This window comes from Staurois parvus, unplaced genomic scaffold (genome assembly GCF_062004578.1).
Source record: "Staurois parvus isolate SC_StPar_1 unplaced genomic scaffold, SC_StPar_1.0 ptg000494l, whole genome shotgun sequence".
In the NCBI taxonomy this organism is placed as follows: domain Eukaryota; kingdom Metazoa; phylum Chordata; class Amphibia; order Anura; family Ranidae; genus Staurois; species Staurois parvus.
The window spans coordinates 1072938-1091278 of NW_028318290.1; the positions used below are offsets into that span (position 1 = coordinate 1072938).

At 48.8% G+C, this 18341-nt stretch overlaps 1 protein-coding gene across 1 annotated transcript; it reads right to left on the reverse strand.

Annotated features, from left to right (window-relative positions):
• Window positions 1–381: 381 nt before the first annotated feature.
• On the reverse strand, window positions 382–15363 carry LOC149452154 (uncharacterized). The gene is made up of 3 exons (XM_089689727.1): window positions 15232–15363; window positions 14967–15142; window positions 382–385 (listed from the first exon to the last, which is right to left on the reverse strand). Exons 1-3 carry the CDS (start codon window positions 15361–15363, stop codon window positions 382–384), a joined length of 312 nt encoding a protein of 103 aa, XP_089545853.1.
• Window positions 15364–18341: the final 2978 nt, after the last annotated feature.

Genomic DNA, 18341 nt, shown 5'->3' on the forward strand with positions numbered 1-18341 from the left:
GCCCCAGCAGGCCATACACCCAGATTAATTTTTTTTTAATTCTTTTATTTAAAAGTTCATAAAAGCAACACATGTTACAGTCACAGCATTAGAAACAAAAAGGTGTTTCAAAAAGGTACAGAACATTTCCAACAATTCAATTTGTACAAAATAAACAGCATCAAATACACATTAACATATTCCCTCCCACCCCTTCATTAGCATTTAACAACACTCCCACCCCCAAAAATATTTACATATGCAAATACAAAAAAAGACATCACAAACATCCCACACCCCAGCAGCCCCTTTATTAGCATATCCCACCCCCACCAAAATCCACAAGTGGAAATACAGAAAAGCCTCAAACAGGACAATAATATCCCCCTTCCCGCCACCGTTCTATCTATAAGAGAAGAACAAAATGTTAGCACATCAAGATATTGAAGACATCATTTGCATCATTTCTAGGTCCGTTAGGAGTTCACTCATTAAAGAAGCATTACAAATACTTCTCATGTCACAGCCCACTGTTTCCATTGGGATAACTGCCATACAGCATTAGCCTTGTAATGCCCCATACGTCTGCAGTCCCAATACGCATAGAAGTAGAGCCTTCCACGAACCATGGCCACACATTCTCTCACTTCCGCAACTTCCTTCCTAAAAACCAAAATATTCCTTACATCCCACACACTCTCCTTCACACAGTTCACTAACAACCACAACACTCTAGCTTCCTCCCTCGCCAACTTGCATGTACCAAACACCACCATCTCAGGCCATACACCCAGATTAATACAACACGTGTACTGGTGGTCCAATCAGAACCCTCCAGGCCCCAACAGGCCACACCCCCAGATTTATATGACAATTGTACTGGTGGTCCAATCAGAACCCTCCAGGCCCCAGCAGGCCACACCACCAGATTAATGACATGTGCACTGGTGGTCCAATCAGAACCCTCCAGGCCCCAGCAGGCCACACCACCAGATTAATGACATGTGCACTGGTGGTCCAATCAGAACCCTCCAGGCCCCAGCAGGCCACATCACCAGATTAATGACACATGTACTGGTGGTCCAATCAGAACCCTCCAGGACCCAGCAGTGCACACCCCCAGATTAATATGACACATGCACTGGTGGTCCAATCAGAACCCTCCAGGCCCCAGCAGTGCACACCCCCAGATTTATATGACACCTGTACTGGTGGCCCAATCAGAACCCTCCATGCCCCAGCAGTGCACACCCCCAGATTAATACAACACGTGTACTGGTGGTCCAATCAGAACCCTCCAGGCCCCAGCAGTGCACACCCCCAGATTAATATAACACATGTACTGGTGATCCAATCAGAACCCTCCATGCCCCAGCAGTGCACACCCCCAGATTAATACAACACGTGTACTGGTGGTCCAATCAGAACCCTCCAGGCCCCAGCAGTGCACACCCCCAGATTAATATGACACGTGTACTGGTGGTCCAATCAGAACCCTCCAGGCCCCAGCAGTGCCCCCAGCCCTGAATTCTCTCCAATGGAACTCTCCAGTGAAATCTCCTCTCATCAATTACTAGCCGGATTCTCTCTATTACCTCCTGTATGTACAAAACTCACCCAAATCTCTCCCCTCCTCACCATCCACTAGAAATTGGAGGAATTGTTTCTTCTTCCTGAAATCCAGACCTAGAGAGGAATAGAAAAGATCCAACCAACCCCACAAAGTCTTTTTATAGAGATTTATTCCATCAAATCCAAACTATTCTACACATATTTATTCCATGGAATATGAAGAGATTTTTCTATCAATAATCCCATCAAATCTGCGTGTTTATTGGACTTTATTCCCAGCAATAATCAATCAGGAATCCATGCCAGCAATCATCAGATCAATAGGAATGTTTCCAATATCCAGTGATCACGGTTTGATCCTCCAACATAACCAGTGCACAGAATGATAAATCTATCCCATGAAATGGATCTTATTGATTGGTTGATGTCATTGATTGATCTATTGATTCCCTTCCCAGGAAACACCCTTTACTATGCTTCAGTGAATGAACACAGGAGTGATCGGTACCAATCACTCAGTGTTCATTCAGGAAGTGGCTGGTAAACATGATATGCCAACCTCCCCACTCTCCATCCTAAACACCACACTGATCTCCAACCCCAGCAGCAGCTGCAGTCAGTGTGGGGGGCAGGAGGGGAAGTCAGACAGCAGCACTGCACAGAGGGGGGTGGGGCATCGGTAGGAGGTCCCAGCACAGGGAGGGAGTTTTAGTGATGGGGAAGTATTTGGACATTTTGATCTCCTTGTGGCTCCCCTGCAGCAGCTGAAGCCAGTGGGAGGGGAGAGAAGTCAGAAGCAGGGGAGCCATAGATGGATCTGTGCTGCAGGGGGAGGGGGATCAGTGCTGTGGGGGGGAATAGTGCTATAGGGGGATCAGTGCTGTGGGGGGATGGGTGCTGTTTTGGGATCAGTGCTGTGGGGGAAGGGGGATGGGTGCTGTGGGGGGATGGGTGCTGTGGGGAATCAGTGCTGTGGGGGGATGGGTGCTGTGGGGGTATTGGTGCTGTGGGGGGATGGGTGCTGTGGGGGTATTGGTGCTGTGGGGGGATGGGTGCTGTGGGGGTATTGGTGCTGTGGGGGGATGGGTGCTGTGGGGGATCAGTGCTTTGGGGGGATGTTAGAGCTGCAGGGAGCCATCTTAGAGGACAGGCAGAGGGGCTGTGGGGGATCTGTGCTGTGGGGGATCTGTGATGTGGGGAGATCAGTGCTGCGGGGGAAGAGGGATGGGTGCTGCGGAGGGAGGATCAGTACTGTGGGGGGATGGGTGCTGTGGGGGGATGGGTGCTGTGGGGGATCTGTGATGGGGGATCAGTGCTGCGGGGGAAGAGGGATGGGTGCTGTGGGGGATCAGTGCTGTGGGGGGATCAGTGCTGCAGGGGGAGGGAGGATCAGTGCTGTGGGTGGATGGGTGCTGTGAGGGGATCAGTGCTGTGGGGGGATGGGTGCTGTGAGGGGATTAGTGCTGTGAGAAATGGGTGCTGTGAGGGGATCAGTGCTGTGGGGGGATGGGTGCTGTGAGGGGATCAGTGCTGCAGGAGGAGGGGGATCAGTGCTGTGGGGGGATCAGTGCTGTGGGGGGATGGGTGCTGTGGGGGGATGGGTGCTGTGGGGGGATCAGTGCTGTGGGGGGATGGGTGCTGTGGGGTGATGGGTGTTGTGGGGTGATGGGTGCTGTGGGGGGATGGGTGCTGTGAGGGGATCAGTGCTGTGGGGGGATGGGTGCTGTGAGGGGATCAGTGCTGCAGGAGGAGGGGGATCAGTGCTGTGGGGGGATCAGTGCTGTGGGGGGATGGGTGCTGTGGGGGGGTCAGTGCTGTGGGGGGATGGGTGCTGTGGGGGGATCAGTGTTGTGGGGTGATGGGTGCTGTGGGGGGATGGGTGCTGTGGGGGGATCAGTGCTGTGGGGGGATGGGTGCTGTGGGGTGATGGGTGCTGTGGAGGGATCAGTGCTGCGGGGGGATCAGTGCTGCGGAGGGAGGATCAGTGCTGTGGAGGGATCAGTGCTGTGGGGGGATCAGTGCTGTGGAGGGATCAGTGCTGTGGGGGGATGGGTGCTGTGGGGGGATCAGTGCTGTGGGGGGATGGGTGCTGTGGGGGGATCAGTGTTGTGGGGTGATGGGTGCTGTGGGGGGATGGGTGCTGTGAGGGGATCAGTGCTGTGGGGGGATGGGTGCTGTGAGGGGATCAGTGCTGCAGGAGGAGGGGGATCAGTGCTGTGGGGGGATCAGTGCTGTGGGGGGATGGGTGCTGTGGGGGGGTCAGTGCTGTGGGGGGATGGGTGCTGTGGGGGGATCAGTGTTGTGGGGTGATGGGTGCTGTGGGGGGATCAGTGCTGTGGGGGGATGGGTGCTGTGGGGAGATCAGTGTTGTGGGGTGATGGGTGCTGTGGAGGGATCAGTGCTGCGGGGGGATCAGTGCTGCGGAGGGAGGATCAGTGCTGTGGAGGGATCAGTGCTGCGGGGGGATGTTAGAGCTGCAGGGAGCCATCTTGGAGGACAGGCAGAGGGGCTGTGGAGTGGAGGGAAGCTCAGCAGACCAGGCACTCATAGCAGAAGGGGGAAGCCATGACAGTATGTTGTAGTCACCTGACCAGCTGGAAGCAGTTCTGTAGGTCAGTAGGACATCAGTACATCCATGGCAGGGAAAGGGTTCAAGTGCCACCTAGGGGCCATTGTTCAGTAACAACGTTTTTCATCATCTCAATGGCACACCCCATCTTAGGGCTGGACATGTTGGGTATCTATTGACTCGGCACAACCTCATCTTTTATATTTTACAAACAATTGGTAAAATAATGTATTTGTATTCTCAAACATTACATTTAGTGTATTTTGTACTGATGGAGCGAATATCATGTGACATAAAAATCAGAACTCTCACCATTGTATTCTCCAGGGCCTCTGATGTCACAGAATAGATGTTTGGGGGTTTATCTCATCTTCAGGACCAAAATCTGCATTTTCCCATGTGTGCAAAATCATGCAGAAACAGCTCTGGCAGTGAGAGGGTTAATGTGGGCTAGATGGGATCCCTCTGCTGGGGTGACATTAGAGCTCCCCCTAGCTGCAGCCTGGTAATAACATTGCTGGGAGGTCTATTCATTTCTCTGCTCCATACTTCCCGTCTTTATAGAAACATATAAATGGTTAGCACTTCCTCCTAGAAGAACTGGCATTTAAATCCCAACCACTGCTATACCTGCCTGGAGTTTGCATGTTCTCCCTGTGCCTTGCGTGGGTAAAGACATGCTGGAAGGTAATTGGCTCCTGTCTATATTGGCCCCTAGTATGTGTATGTATGAATGTTAGGGACCTTAGACTGTAGGCTCCTCGGGGGCGGGGACTGATGGGTAATATGTAAATTGATGGCCCTATATAAGTAGCTGTAATCATCTAGTAGTCTGTTCATAAAACAATTGCACAGCAATACACCCGGTGAATGTGCCTGTCATTCCCTCTGTGTGAATGGGATGGGGGGAGTAGAGGGAGTAGGCTCTGTGCTGGGAGGCGTGAATGGTTTCCATGGATATAAAATGGAGAATACCACATTTGGCAATAAGATGGTTGTAATTTCTATGATACTTAGCGCCATCTAAAGGCCAGAAAAGTATGGCATTTATTTATTGACTTTGTAAAATCATCCTTGTCCCTAGGTGGGTGCTGCACCCATCCCCCGCCGGCTCCAAGTGTGAGAACTCAGCGATCACGTGATTGCTGACCATGAGTTCTCACAGCCGTTCTGAGCAGAGAGCGGTGACTGTCAGTCACCGCTCTCTGCCCTGCCCCCCCCCACACTCACTGGGCTGTGGAGGGAGAGGGTGCGGCTGGTCCAGACTCTGATGTCGGGATCTTCCCCCAGCCTGGACCGGCCGAGTGACGTCAGCTGACAGCGGGCTTCACCTGAAAACGGGTCACAGGAGTTCAGAATGAACTGCACTCCTCTGATCCACAGGAGAAGTACAGACAAAAGAGCTTTGCCTGAACTTCTCCTTCAAAGAATATGTTCCTCCAACATGTCCTATTCCTGATCTGTGCCGGCTGTCCCATGTCCTGGTATGAAGACGTCTCCTCTTCTCTCTGTATTGCTTCCTTTGTGTGAGATCCCCGGTGATCCTGACAGTCCCTCTGATTTCCTATTAAAACTGACCACACTAGGCATGTGAGCACAGCGAGGTCAGTTCTGTAGCTGTGCTGGGAGCTCAGTCTGCTCTCCTCCAATCATCAGACTTGTCCTGACATTCCCCCTCCCTGCACAGCCATTCACTGGGAAGACCAGTGAACTGAAGACAAGTGATCACATGAACAGTAGTAAGGAGAATGTCACTTCCTGACATCATTGCTTACTACGTGTGAAATCTGTGAATGATCACCGAGGTCACATGGTACAGGGCTAGTCCCAGCAGACTTGTACCATGTGACAAGCTGAGACCAATCACAGCTCTCACAGTATTTCTCAATGGCTGCAGGAATGCAGACGGAGAGAAGGAGAAATTATTGATTTTACAGCCTTTAAGGGTATAAAAAAACATAAATAATAATATAAAAAAAATAACAATGTAAAAAAATGTTTTTTAAAAATTATAATTTTTGGTTATAAACTAATTTGGGTTTTTTTTACTACAAAGATATCTGAATACATTTTGGCTGATTTATGAAGAAAAAATATTTATTTGCAAAATTTTATATGAAAAACAGCTTTTTCTCAAAATATTTGGACATTTTCATTTATGTAGTAAAAATATAAAAATTCCAGCAGTGAATAAATACCACCAAAATAAAGTTTTATCTGTCTCAGAGTGCGGGAGTGTGACCTCAGGGTGCGGGAGTGTGACCTCAGGGTGCGGGAGTGTGACCTCAGAGTGCGGGAGTGTGACCTCAGAGTGCGGGAGTGTGACCTCAGGGTGCGGGAGTGTGACCTCAGAGTGCGGGAGTGTGACCTCAGGGTGCGGGAGTGTGACCTCAGAGTGCGGGAGTGTGACCTCAGGGTGCGGGAGTGTGACCTCAGGGTGCGGGAGTGTGACCTCACAGTGCGGGAGTGTGACCTCAGGGTGCGGAGTGTGACCTCAGGGTGCGGAAGTGTGACCTCAGGGTGCGGGAGTGTGACCTCAGAGTGCGGGAGTGTGACCTCAGAGTGCTGGAGTGTGACCTCAGAGTGCGGGAGTATGACCTCAGGGTGCGGGAGTGTGACCTCAGAGTGTGACCTCAGAGTGCGGGAGTGTGACCTCAGGGTGCGGAGTGTGACCTCAGGGTGCGGAAGTGTGACCTCAGGGTGCGGGAGTGTGACCTCAGAGTGCGGGAGTGTGACCTCAGGGTGCGGGAGTGTGACCTCAGGGTGCGGGAGTGTGACCTCAGAGTGTGGGAGTGTGACCTCAGGGTGCGGAGTGTGACCTCAGGGTGCGGAAGTGTGACCTCAGGGTGCGGGAGTGTGACCTCAGAGTGCGGGAGTGTGACCTCAGAGTGCTGGAGTGTGACCTCAGAGTGCGGGAGTATGACCTCAGGGTGCGGGAGTGTGACCTCAGTGTGACCTCAGAGTGCGGGAGTGTGACCTCAGGGTGCGGAGTGTGACCTCAGGGTGCGGAAGTGTGACCTCAGGGTGCGGGAGTGTGACCTCAGAGTGCGGGAGTGTGACCTCAGAGTGCTGGAGTGTGACCTCAGAGTGCGGGAGTGTGACCTCAGGGTGCGGGAGTGTGACCTCAGAGTGCGGGAGTGTGACCTCAGGGTGCGGGAGTGTGACCTCAGGGTGCGGGAGTGTGACCTCAGGGTGCGGGAGTGTGACCTCAGGGTGCGGGAGTGTGACCTCAGGGTGCGGGAGTGTGACCTCAGAGTGCGGGAGTGTGACCTCAGAGTGCGGGAGTGTGACCTCAGGGTGCGGGAGTGTGACCTCAGAGTGCGGGAGTGTGACCTCAGAGTGCGGGAGTGTGACCTCAGGGTGCGGGAGTGTGACCTCAGGGATTAGTATGGGGCGTGTCTGATGAAGGAAACCAAGGGCTCTAATATGATATTATGGCCACTAGATGGAGCCAATGATCATAAGAAATAAAATACGGCCAAAACTCCTCCCAGCTGGAGAATGCCGGTCACATCCGTTCAACATTGTTCTCCATAGACCTCCAAGTGATTGTGAAATCTCCCACCACAAAATGTACTCAGCCAATCACAGGGCAGGACTCCATTTTTATTCTTACCCTGCTATCAATGGCCAACCCGGTCCCACACTTCATCCATGTCTTTGGGGACCTCTGATCTCCTTATGGACTGTTTCTTCCATGAGGAAGATCAGCCATGGAGTATATCTGAGGTGTATATCAGGGTGTGCTTCTTCCCCACATGAGAGCTGGGATGTCCAGCAACATTCATCTAGAAGACATTTCCCGCACTCAAGGCACTAATACACCTCCAGAATTGTGTGGGACCCCTGATGTACAGGAAGACAGGACTTCAGTGAGGAACATTTCCCTCACTCAGGAAAGGAAAATGGCTTCTCCCCCCGTGTGAGATATCTGATGTTTGTAAAGATTGGACTTTTCTGAAAAACATTTCCCGAAATTAGGATAGGAATACGGGTGTTTCTCTTTTGTGAGACCTGTGATGCTTGACAAGATCTGCTTGTTTTACAAAACATTTCCCGCACTCAGAACAACAAAGTTACTTCTTCCCTGTGTGATATCTCTGATGTTTGGAAAGATAGGACTTCTGTGAAAAACATTTCCCACACTCAGAAGAGGAATACGGCTTCTCCCCTGAGTGAAATTTCTGGTGTCTGTAAAGATAGGACTTGAATGAAAAACATTTCCCGCACTCAGGACAAGAATACGGCTTCTCCCCCGTGTGAGATCTCTGATGCTTGTGCAGACTGGACTTAACCTTTGATGCCTTGGTGGGAAATTTCTTCCAGTTCCGGGTCCATCTATCCACCCTTGTTCTGGGCCATAGAGGGCAGGAGGGGTTGTTTTGTATTTACACCGGCAGTACCATTACTCCAGTCACTTTCTGGGTTGTTACCATCCCCCATTATTATCACTGTCCCAGCCCTTGCAGCCCTTTCCATCTGTGGGAGGAGCTGAGTCTCCACCTCCTCATGAACACTGGGAGGCCTATAACAAACTCCAATGATGACCTTTGTAGTACCGCCCCCCATGTGCAGTTCCACCCATAATACTTCAGCCTCATCACACTCTCCATCAACTAGGTCCTCTTTCACACTCGCTCTGAGATCACTTCTCACATAGAGACAGACACCACCCCCTTTCCTATTTCCCCCGTCTCTCCGAAAGAGAACCTAGCCAGGAATATGAATGGCCCAGTCATGTGAGGAATGAAGCCAAGATTCAGCAATACCAATTCAATCCTAGTTCTCTTCATGCACCAAACCTTCCAACTCACCTATTGTGCTGGGCACACTTCTGGCATTGGGGAACAAACACTTTCATTCACCGACACCTTGTTCATTCACCGACACCTTGTTCATTCACCGACGCCTTGTCCATTCACCGACGCCTTGTTCATTCACCGACGCCTTGTTCATTCACTGACACCTTGTTCATTTACTGACACCTTGTTCATTCACCGACTCCTTGTCCATTCACCGACACCTTGTTCACACGGATTTTCTGTAATTTTTTTACTTTCATACAAATGGTACCAATTCCACTGGTTGTTTGTAATATGGGAACCTTCTTACCATCTGCCATAGCCCTCCCCCCATCTTTCTCCATTCCACCTCCCAATAAGTACTGACCCGTCTGATCTGTCTACCCCATTATAATACCTGATGTACAGAAAGACAGGACTTCAGTGAGGAACATTTCCCTCACTCAGGACAGGGATATGGCTTCTCCCCGTGTGAGATCTCTGATGTCTGGAAAGACTGGATTTCACTGAAAAACATTTTCCACACTCAGGACAGGAATACGGTTTATCCCCCTTGTGAGATCTTTGATGTGAGTGCAGACTGGACGTCTGTGAAAAACATTTCCCACACTCAGGACAGGAAAATGGCTTCTCCCCTGTGTGAAATCTCTGATGTCTGTCAAGATGGGACTTCTGTGAATAACATTTCCCGCACTCAGGACAGGAATACGGTTTTTCCCCCGTGTGCGAACTCTGATGTTTGTAAAGACTGGACTTATATGAAAAACATTTCCCGCACTCAGGACAAGAATACGGCTTCTCTCCCGTGTGAGATCTTTTATGCGCATTAAGACCGGATCTATAATGGAAACATTTCCCGCACTCAGTACAGGAGAAGCTCTTCTCTGTTGGAAGGCCGGCCCGGTCCCGCACAGTCTGAGGTTCCTCAGGATACGAGAAATCAGATGTTCCATCTACACTGGGGTGGTGCCGGATGGACATTGGAGGGAGCCGGGTTTTCTCCTGGACTATACTGTGTGATGTCCTCATCTTCTACTTTCCAGTCTGGAGACAAAGTGAGACAATCCTCGGAGGTTTTCCTCATCTCCCGGCCATGGACTAAAATACAAAGACAAAGAGGATTACTAGACAGGAGCTGATTGGTTCCCCCAAACCAGAACTCCACCCACATCAGGCAGCTTGGTCTCTGAGGAGCTCACAATTCCACCCTCAAGGGAACTAGGAAATGTCTCCTCTGATCTCCTACCAGGTCATTTCTTTATTCATGGACCTTAGTCAGAGAGTGAGGAAACAACCAGAACTGTCTTTTATAGGAGGGACAGTGATGAGGGGATTATAGGACGAGGGTCCCCACCCCCTCTATCACTCATCGCCATCTTCCCAACACAAGAAGTACTGCACTTCCTTATTTACTCCCATGATTTAGTCATGAAGAACAGCGGGGCTGAGCCCCACCAGAGGTCAGAGAGTGAGGATGGGGGAGAACAACCAAGATGAAGACTGGACTGATCCTGAAGACCACCATCATTGGGGTATTGACTCCTCCCCCATTATCACTTTCTGTAATGTACAACATAGAGTATATAGTGCAGGGGTCAGGAGTATGTAATGTACAATATAAATTATACAGTGTAAGGGTCAGGACTCATAATATTGGTATTCAGTAATCAGTGGAAGATTAAATGTTTACTGTAGACAAGTTGCAGAGATCCCACACCGCTGCCTCCCATCTCCTGAGACTGCACTCAGTGACTTGGGTCTGAGACACTACAGACATATCCCTCCACCCGGCACAGCCAGCAGACCACAGAGCAAGGAACCCTGGGAGAAATGTACTGTCAGAGATTGTACCGGGGTATGAGGAAGAAGACACACAGAACAGGTTCCAGATATCTTAACATCTATGCTGAAATCAACATATTTCTGCCAGCTGAACCCCAGAACCTCCATAAATCCAGTCTAGATACATAAATTGTGTCTGCAGCACAGAGAAGGAAGATTATCCGAGAGAAATCCAGGAATACAGGACGGGGAACACAGCTCAGGAAAGTGACCAGGGGATTACAGGCTGATATCACCCAGTCCCCGCCCTACTCTGGACCAATCAGTGAGCAGTATGGGTGGAGGAATGGATTTAGTGTTCATGACCCACCTGTGCTGATCTCTGTAGGAGTGTCCTCCTCTATAAATGTCCCCGTTATTCCATCCTCCTCCATAGACTGCTGATCATCCCTCACATACGCCTCTTCTTCTTCTGCTTTCACCTCAAATTCTATATCGATTGGATCTCCACTCTAAATCAAGGAAATGAGAGAGAATATCATCTGTAAAATGTAAGATTTATGATTGTGACATCACACACAAAATCCACACATTGTCTCCCTTCACAGAAGCAGATCACATGTGATATGTGGGTACATTTCCCCTAAATACCGCATGCCATCCTGAAACTGTCCATTTCCTATCCCGTGTTGCGGTATTGACCACAAACACTGAACACGCTCAGTAAATACCGCATGAACAGGCATTACATTCACAGAAGGAAATAAAGAATGAAATGCATGCGGTCATTAATTAGTGGTGGAGACATGCGGCATTCAGGAAATGTGTACTGCTTGGTAAAGAGTGGGCGGCCGCTGGCATCCTTGACAACCAGTAAACAACATGGTTGTTAGGGAGCGAGCGGCCGCTGCGTCCTAACCAACCGATAAATCTAAAAAAAAAGAATTACCTGCAACAAAATATTAAGAAAATGTTGTAGGGTCCCCCCCTGGGGTCTGGTATGGATTTTGACCCCTTGCCAAAATGAAAGAAATACATACCAGACCCCTATCTGAGCATGCTGCTGGCAGGTCAGTAAACGGGGGATGAGCAAGAGACCCCCCTCCTGAAACATACCAGGCCACGTGCCCATAACATGGAGTGGATGCTCTGGGGCAGGGGGGGCTTTGCTCCCCCAGAGCACCTTGTCCATGTTGATGGGGACAAGGAACTCTTCCCTACAACCCAGGCTAGTGGCTGTGGGGGTTTGCAGGCAGAGGACTTACAACATTTAACAAGGAGGCCCTCAGATCCTTCACCCCATGTGAATGAGTATGGGGTACATGGTACCCCTAATTATTCACCCCAACAAAGTATTCTGTTCAATAGACAGCAGGCAGTATTTGACAAATCCTTCATTAAAAAAGCAAAACTAAAGCAAAATGCCCCCCCGGTGTAGATCCATCATCAATCACGATGCTCGCTGTCACCGCTGACTCGGAAAGAAAAGCTCCGCTCCCAATGAAGACTCCCCTCTGTCTGACAGCTCTGCTGCCTCCTGCCACTAAATATACTAAGGGACGGTGCCACTCAGTGATGTCACTGACCGGGGCATGTTGTATTGGTGACATCACTGGCCGGGGCATGTTGTATTGGTGACGTCACTGACCGGGGCATGTTGTATTGGTGATGTCACTGACCGGGGCATGTTGTATTGGTGACATCACTGACCAGGGCATGTTGTATTGGTGACGTCACTGACCGGGGCATGTTGTATTGGTGATGTCACTGACCGGGGCATGATGTATTGGTGACGTCACTGACCGGGGCATGTTGTATTGGTGATGTCACTGACCGGGGCATGTTGTATTGGTGATGTCACTGACCGGGGCATGTTGTATTGGTGACGTCACTGACCGGGGCATGTTGTATTGGTGACGTCACTGACCGGGGCATGTTGTATTGGTGACGTCACTGACCGAGGCATGTTGTATTGGTGACGTCACTGACCGGGGCATGTTGTATTGGTGACGTCACTGACCGGGGCATGTTGTATTGGTGACGTCACTGACCGGGGCATGTTGTATTGGTGACGTCACTGACCGGGGCATGTTGTATTGGTGACGTCACTGACCGGGGCATGATGTATTGGTGACGTCACTGACCGGGGCATGTTGTATTGGTGATGTCACTGACCGGGGCATGTTGTATTGGTGATGTCACTGACCGGGGCATGTTGTATTGGTGACGTCACTGACCGGGGCATGTTGTATTGGTGACGTCACTGACCGGGGCATGTTGTATTGGTGACGTCACTGACCGAGGCATGTTGTATTGGTGACGTCACTGACCGGGGCATGTTGTATTGGTGACATCACTGACCGGGGCATGTTGTATTGGTGACATCACTGACCGGGGCATGTTGTATTGGTGATGTCACTGACCGGGGCATGTTGTATTGGTGACGTCACTGACCGGGGCATGTTGTATTGGTGATGTCACTGACCGGGGCATGTTGTATTGGTGACGTCACTGACCGAGGCATGTTGTATTGGTGACGTCACTGACCGGGGCATGTTGTATTGGTGACGTCACTGACCGCGGCATGTTGTATTGGTGATGTCACTGACCGGGGCATGTTGTATTGGTGACGTCACTGACCGAGGCATGTTGTATTGGTGACGTCACTGACCGGGGCATGTTGTATTGGTGACGTCACTGACCGCGGCATGTTGTATTGGTGACGTCACTGACCGGGGCATGTTGTATTGGTGATGTCACTGACCGGGGCATGTTGTATTGGTGACGTCACAAGAGGGCAAGGCCACCCAGTGACCCAGTCACAGGGTGGTAGCACTCCTTAGTTTATTTAGAAGTGGGAGGCGGTGGAGCTGTCAGATGGCAGGAGTGGAGCTTTGTTTTTTCTTCAAGTCAGCGATGACAGCGAGTATTGTGATTGGATCATCGATGGATCTACATCAGGGGGATATTGTTCTTTATTTTTGTTTTGTCAAAAATATCTTCCAGTGTTTTTTTACACTACACTATTTGGTGAATGAATAGGGGTACTATGTACTCTATACTCATTCACATTGTGGGGGGATGGGATCTGGGGGCCTCCTTGTTAAAGGTGGCTTCTGGATTCCAATAAGCCCCCCACCCACACCCCCCCACAACCACTGCCCAGGGTTGTGGGGAAGGACCCTTGTCCCCATCAACATTGGGACAAGGTGCTTTTGGGGACGCAGAGTGCCCCTGCCCTAAAGCTCCCACCCAATGTTGAGGGTATGTGGCCTGGTATGGTTCAGGAGGAAGGTGGGCACTCACTAAGGGTCTGCTATTGATTTTGGAGGGGAACCCACACTTTTTGTATTATTTTGTCATCGGGGTTCCCCTCAAAATCCATACCAGACCTGGAACTTGGCGGCCGTCTGCTCCTTGTTTACTGGTTGTTGGGGACACTGGCGGCTGCCCTCTCCTTAACAACAAGCTATTTACAAGTGTTGCTATGGACACCAGTGGTAAATTCCCCGCAGGCTTCACTACTAAAAAACAGAATGCAGCATCTTACTACATACTGGGATACGGGAAGATCCCGCTTTGTGATTGGAGCCCATAGTCTCTACAAGTCCATGTTCTAGATTCTCCATCCCACCAACCTTGTAATAGTGAGGGATGGTGTGACCTTCCTGTGTGGAATCCCGGGAATACAGAGGACGGGGACATCTCTCTGGTGGGTTCCTGGTATTAGGTGGCTCCATCATATCCTTGTGTCCTTCTGAAAACTCCTCCATCACTCCATACTCCTCATCCTCCTCTTTATACTCTTCTTTAACATCAATATTATCATCCCCGAGGATTCCACTCTGAAAGATATAATAAAACATTCATTGTAACAAACATGCTGTGTATAAATCACAACTACCAATAATTGTCATCATCTACCTGATGATGGTGAGGGATGGTGTGACCTTCCTGTGTGGAATCCCGGGAATACAGAGGACGGGGACATCTCTCTGGTGGGTTCCTGGTATTAGGTGGCTCCATCATATCCTTGTGTCCTTCTGAAAACTCCTCCATCACTCCATACTCCTCATCCTCCTCTTTATACTCTTCTTTAACATCAATATTATCATCCCCGAGGATTCCACTCTGAAAGATATAATAAAACATTCATTGTAACAAACATGCTGTGTATAAATCACAACTACCAATAATTGTCATCATCTACCTGATGATGGTGAGGGATGGTGTGACCTTCCTGTGTGGAATCCCGGGAATACAGAGGACGGGGACATCTCTCTGGTGGGTTCCTGTAGCTGGATGACTCCACCATGGTGTCCTGGTACAGATCTTTGTGTTCTCTTAGAAGCTCTGACTCCTCCATCCCCCCATCCTCATCCTCCTCCTCTTTTATCTCTTCTTTAACCTCAACTTTAGGATCTCTCAGGTTTCCACTCTGAATATATAATAAAAATGACATCAATGGTAACAATGCAGATAATGTACAGATCCTAATGATACTATCAGTGATTGTTCCTCATCTACCTGATGGTGAGGGATGGTGTGACCTTCCTGTGTGGAATCCCGGGAATACAGAGGACGGGGACATCTCTCTGGTGGGTTCCTGGTATTAGGTGGCTCCATCATATCCTTGTGTCCTTCTGAAAACTCCTCCATCACTCCATACTCCTCATCCTCCTCTTTATACTCTTCTTTAACATCAATATTATCATCCCCGAGGATTCCACTCTGAAAGATATAATAAAACATTCATTGTAACAAACATGCTGTGTATAAATCACAACTACCAATAATTGTCATCATCTACCTGATGATGGTGAGGGATGGTGTGACCTTCTTGTGTGGAATCCCAGGAATACAGAGGACGGGGACATCTCTCTGGTGGGTTCCCATGACTGGATCCATCTGTAGGAAACACACACACTGACTGAATCCATTGTTTCTATGTGTTTATCAGATGATGGGGGATCTAGGTGGATCCTCCGTACTGCTCTCTCCTTTACAATAAAGTCTCCTCTTACCCGGTGATGTGAGGGGCGGCTGATTGTCCATCATGACGTCCTTGTAGAGATCCTTGTGTCCTTCTAAATACTCCCACTCCTCCATGGAGAAATAGACAGTGACACCCTGACACCTTATAGGAACCTGACACACACAATGATACAGTCACCATCCAGACACATCCCTTGTCTGTTACTGGAGAATGTCCCAGAATTCCCGGCACCGCTCACCTCTCCTGTCAGCAGCTCAGTGATCTCTCTGGTGACTTCTAGAATCTTCTTCTTCTTTCTCTCTTCTATCAGGGAGGGAGGTGGAGGCAATGTGATGTCATATGATCTCCAGACTTCACAGGAGGAAAACTCTACATCTGAACACAAATAGTCACATCAAATGATATTCCCAGAATCCTCCTCACCTCTCCAGTCAGGTTTGTTTTAGTGAAGCCCCACTTCAGGCTGAGGTATAAGGAATTCTGACACTTCACTCAATTTTGATAGACCTGCATTTTTTAAGTATGTTCTTCTTTTTTCTCTATTTACTATTTCAACTTTATTTAAAGTATCCTGGGGGATGATATTATACAACTTACTATAATATTCCTTGAATACTCTAGCAATGTCTTTAGTTGAGTGAACCAGTTCACCTTTGGGGTTTCTTATTTTTTCTATATAATTCCTATTTTGCTTTTTCCTTAGTGCTCTCATTAAATACTTTACTGGTCTATCTCCCCATCTATACCTTTCACTTATTACTTTATTAAAGACCTCTTCCATCACATTCTCAAATTCTTCTTTCTTTTTTATTATTTTCTGCGTTATCTCCTTAGATATTATAAGGTTTTGGCAAATAGGCTGAAGGATTTGATGCCGGACTGGATACACGGGGACCAGGTGGGTTTTGTCCCGGGGAGAGAGGGTAGAGACAACTGGTTGAGATCATTGTTGCTCATTCAGGAAGGAAAAAAAGGGAAAACCCCGGTGGTGCTGTTGTCAATTGATGCCGAGAAAGCATTTGATAGAGTGAATTGGGGATTTATCATGGACACCTTGGAAGCACTAGGGTTGGGAGATAGAATGAAAAAGTGGATTGGAAAGTTATATAGGGAGCCTTCAACAGCTATCACGGTTAATGGAGGAAGGTCGGAGCTTTTCGGGATGTCAAATGGAACAAGACAGGGATGCCCACTGTCTCCACTGTTATATGTTTTATCGTTGGAGCCACTGCTATCTACAATAAGGAAGAACATAGATATAAAGGGAATATGGATAGGAGATAGAGAACATAAGGTGGCGACTTATGCGGATGATTTGATGTTGTATGTTGGAAATCCTAGGATATCACTTCCAAACTTAATGAGGACATTGAAGGAATATGGGGAATTATCAAATTTAAAAATTAACCCGACAAAAACTGAAATCTTAAATAAAAACCTTAAAAACAGTGAAAAAGAAAAAATACAAGAGGAATTCCCCTTTGGAGAGAAAAAGAATTAAAGTATTTAGGGATAAAACTGTCCGCCTCAATTAAAAACGTGTATAAATGTAATTATATTTCACTATTAAATGAGATTAAAGAGGAATTAAAGAGATGGGGAGTGGAAATCCGTCTTGGATAGGTCGCCTAAATCTGATAAAAATGGTAATTGTGCCTAAAGTTTTATATAAATTCCAAATGATTCCAATCAAACTTCCAGAGGCGTATTTTAAAGAACTCAAAAAAAGATAACGAGATATATATATGGAGGTACAAAAAACCTGGAATATGTTATGAAATGCGGACTAGAAATAAAGAGAGAGGTGGTTTGGGTTTACCAGATTTTAAGAGATACTATAAAGTTGTAATAATTGCGAGAATTTTTGACTGGACTCATAATCCAGGGAAAAGTTGGGTCAAAATCGCAAAATACACTGAGCGGAACAAATTTAAGTAGGATTTTATGGGTGCCTGCACAATATAGGGGATTAGATTTTAACACAAGTTTGTACATTTTAAATGTTTGGAAATATTACATAGACAAGAGGGATGGGTTTTTAATTCACAGTTAATGCCACTAAGGAATACAGAATATTTTCCCCCGGGGAGGGAAGACATCACATGGAAATGGATCATAAAGCAGGATGCGCAACTCAGAGACATAATGGTGGGGGAGGAATTGGGATCATATAGGGCAGCGGTTCTCAACCTGGGGGTCGCGACCCCTTTGGGGGTCGAACGACACTTTCCCAGGGGTCGCCTAAGACCATCGGAAAACACATATTTCCGATGGCCTTAGGAACCGAGACACCGCTCCTTGATCCGTCTGCAGGTGTGGGCGGGATGACATGCCGTCCCTGTCATCTGGACACACCCCCGGGATCAATCCTTCCTCGTCGGTGATTGGCCGCCGGAACTGTAGCTGAAGAGAGGCACACAGGCGGCCAATCACCGGCGAGGAGGTGGAGCTTGGAAAGGAGGAGCCGAGCGGCACCGCGAAGCACGAGCGAGTGAAGAGGAGGAAAGCGGCCGGAGAAGGAAGCCATCTGACCGGTAAGTGTTTGTACCATGGGAGAGGGAGGGAGCGAGCGAGCCCAGGCTGGAGCAGGGGTCAGCAAGGTAAGTATCATTGGTGTCAGTGGGAGGAATAGTGCCCAATC

What these genes read in the sequence shown, in the direction of transcription:
- LOC149452154 (XM_089689727.1), bottom strand. Translation starts at nt 15,363, where the DNA reads ATGGAGGAGTTTTCAGAAGGACACAAGGATATGATGGAGCCACCTAAT. An exon ending in ACACCATCCCTCACCATCAG is followed by an intron (nt 15,143 to 15,231) that starts GTAGATGAGGAA and finishes TTATATATTCAG; the next exon opens with AGTGGAAACCTGAGAGATCC.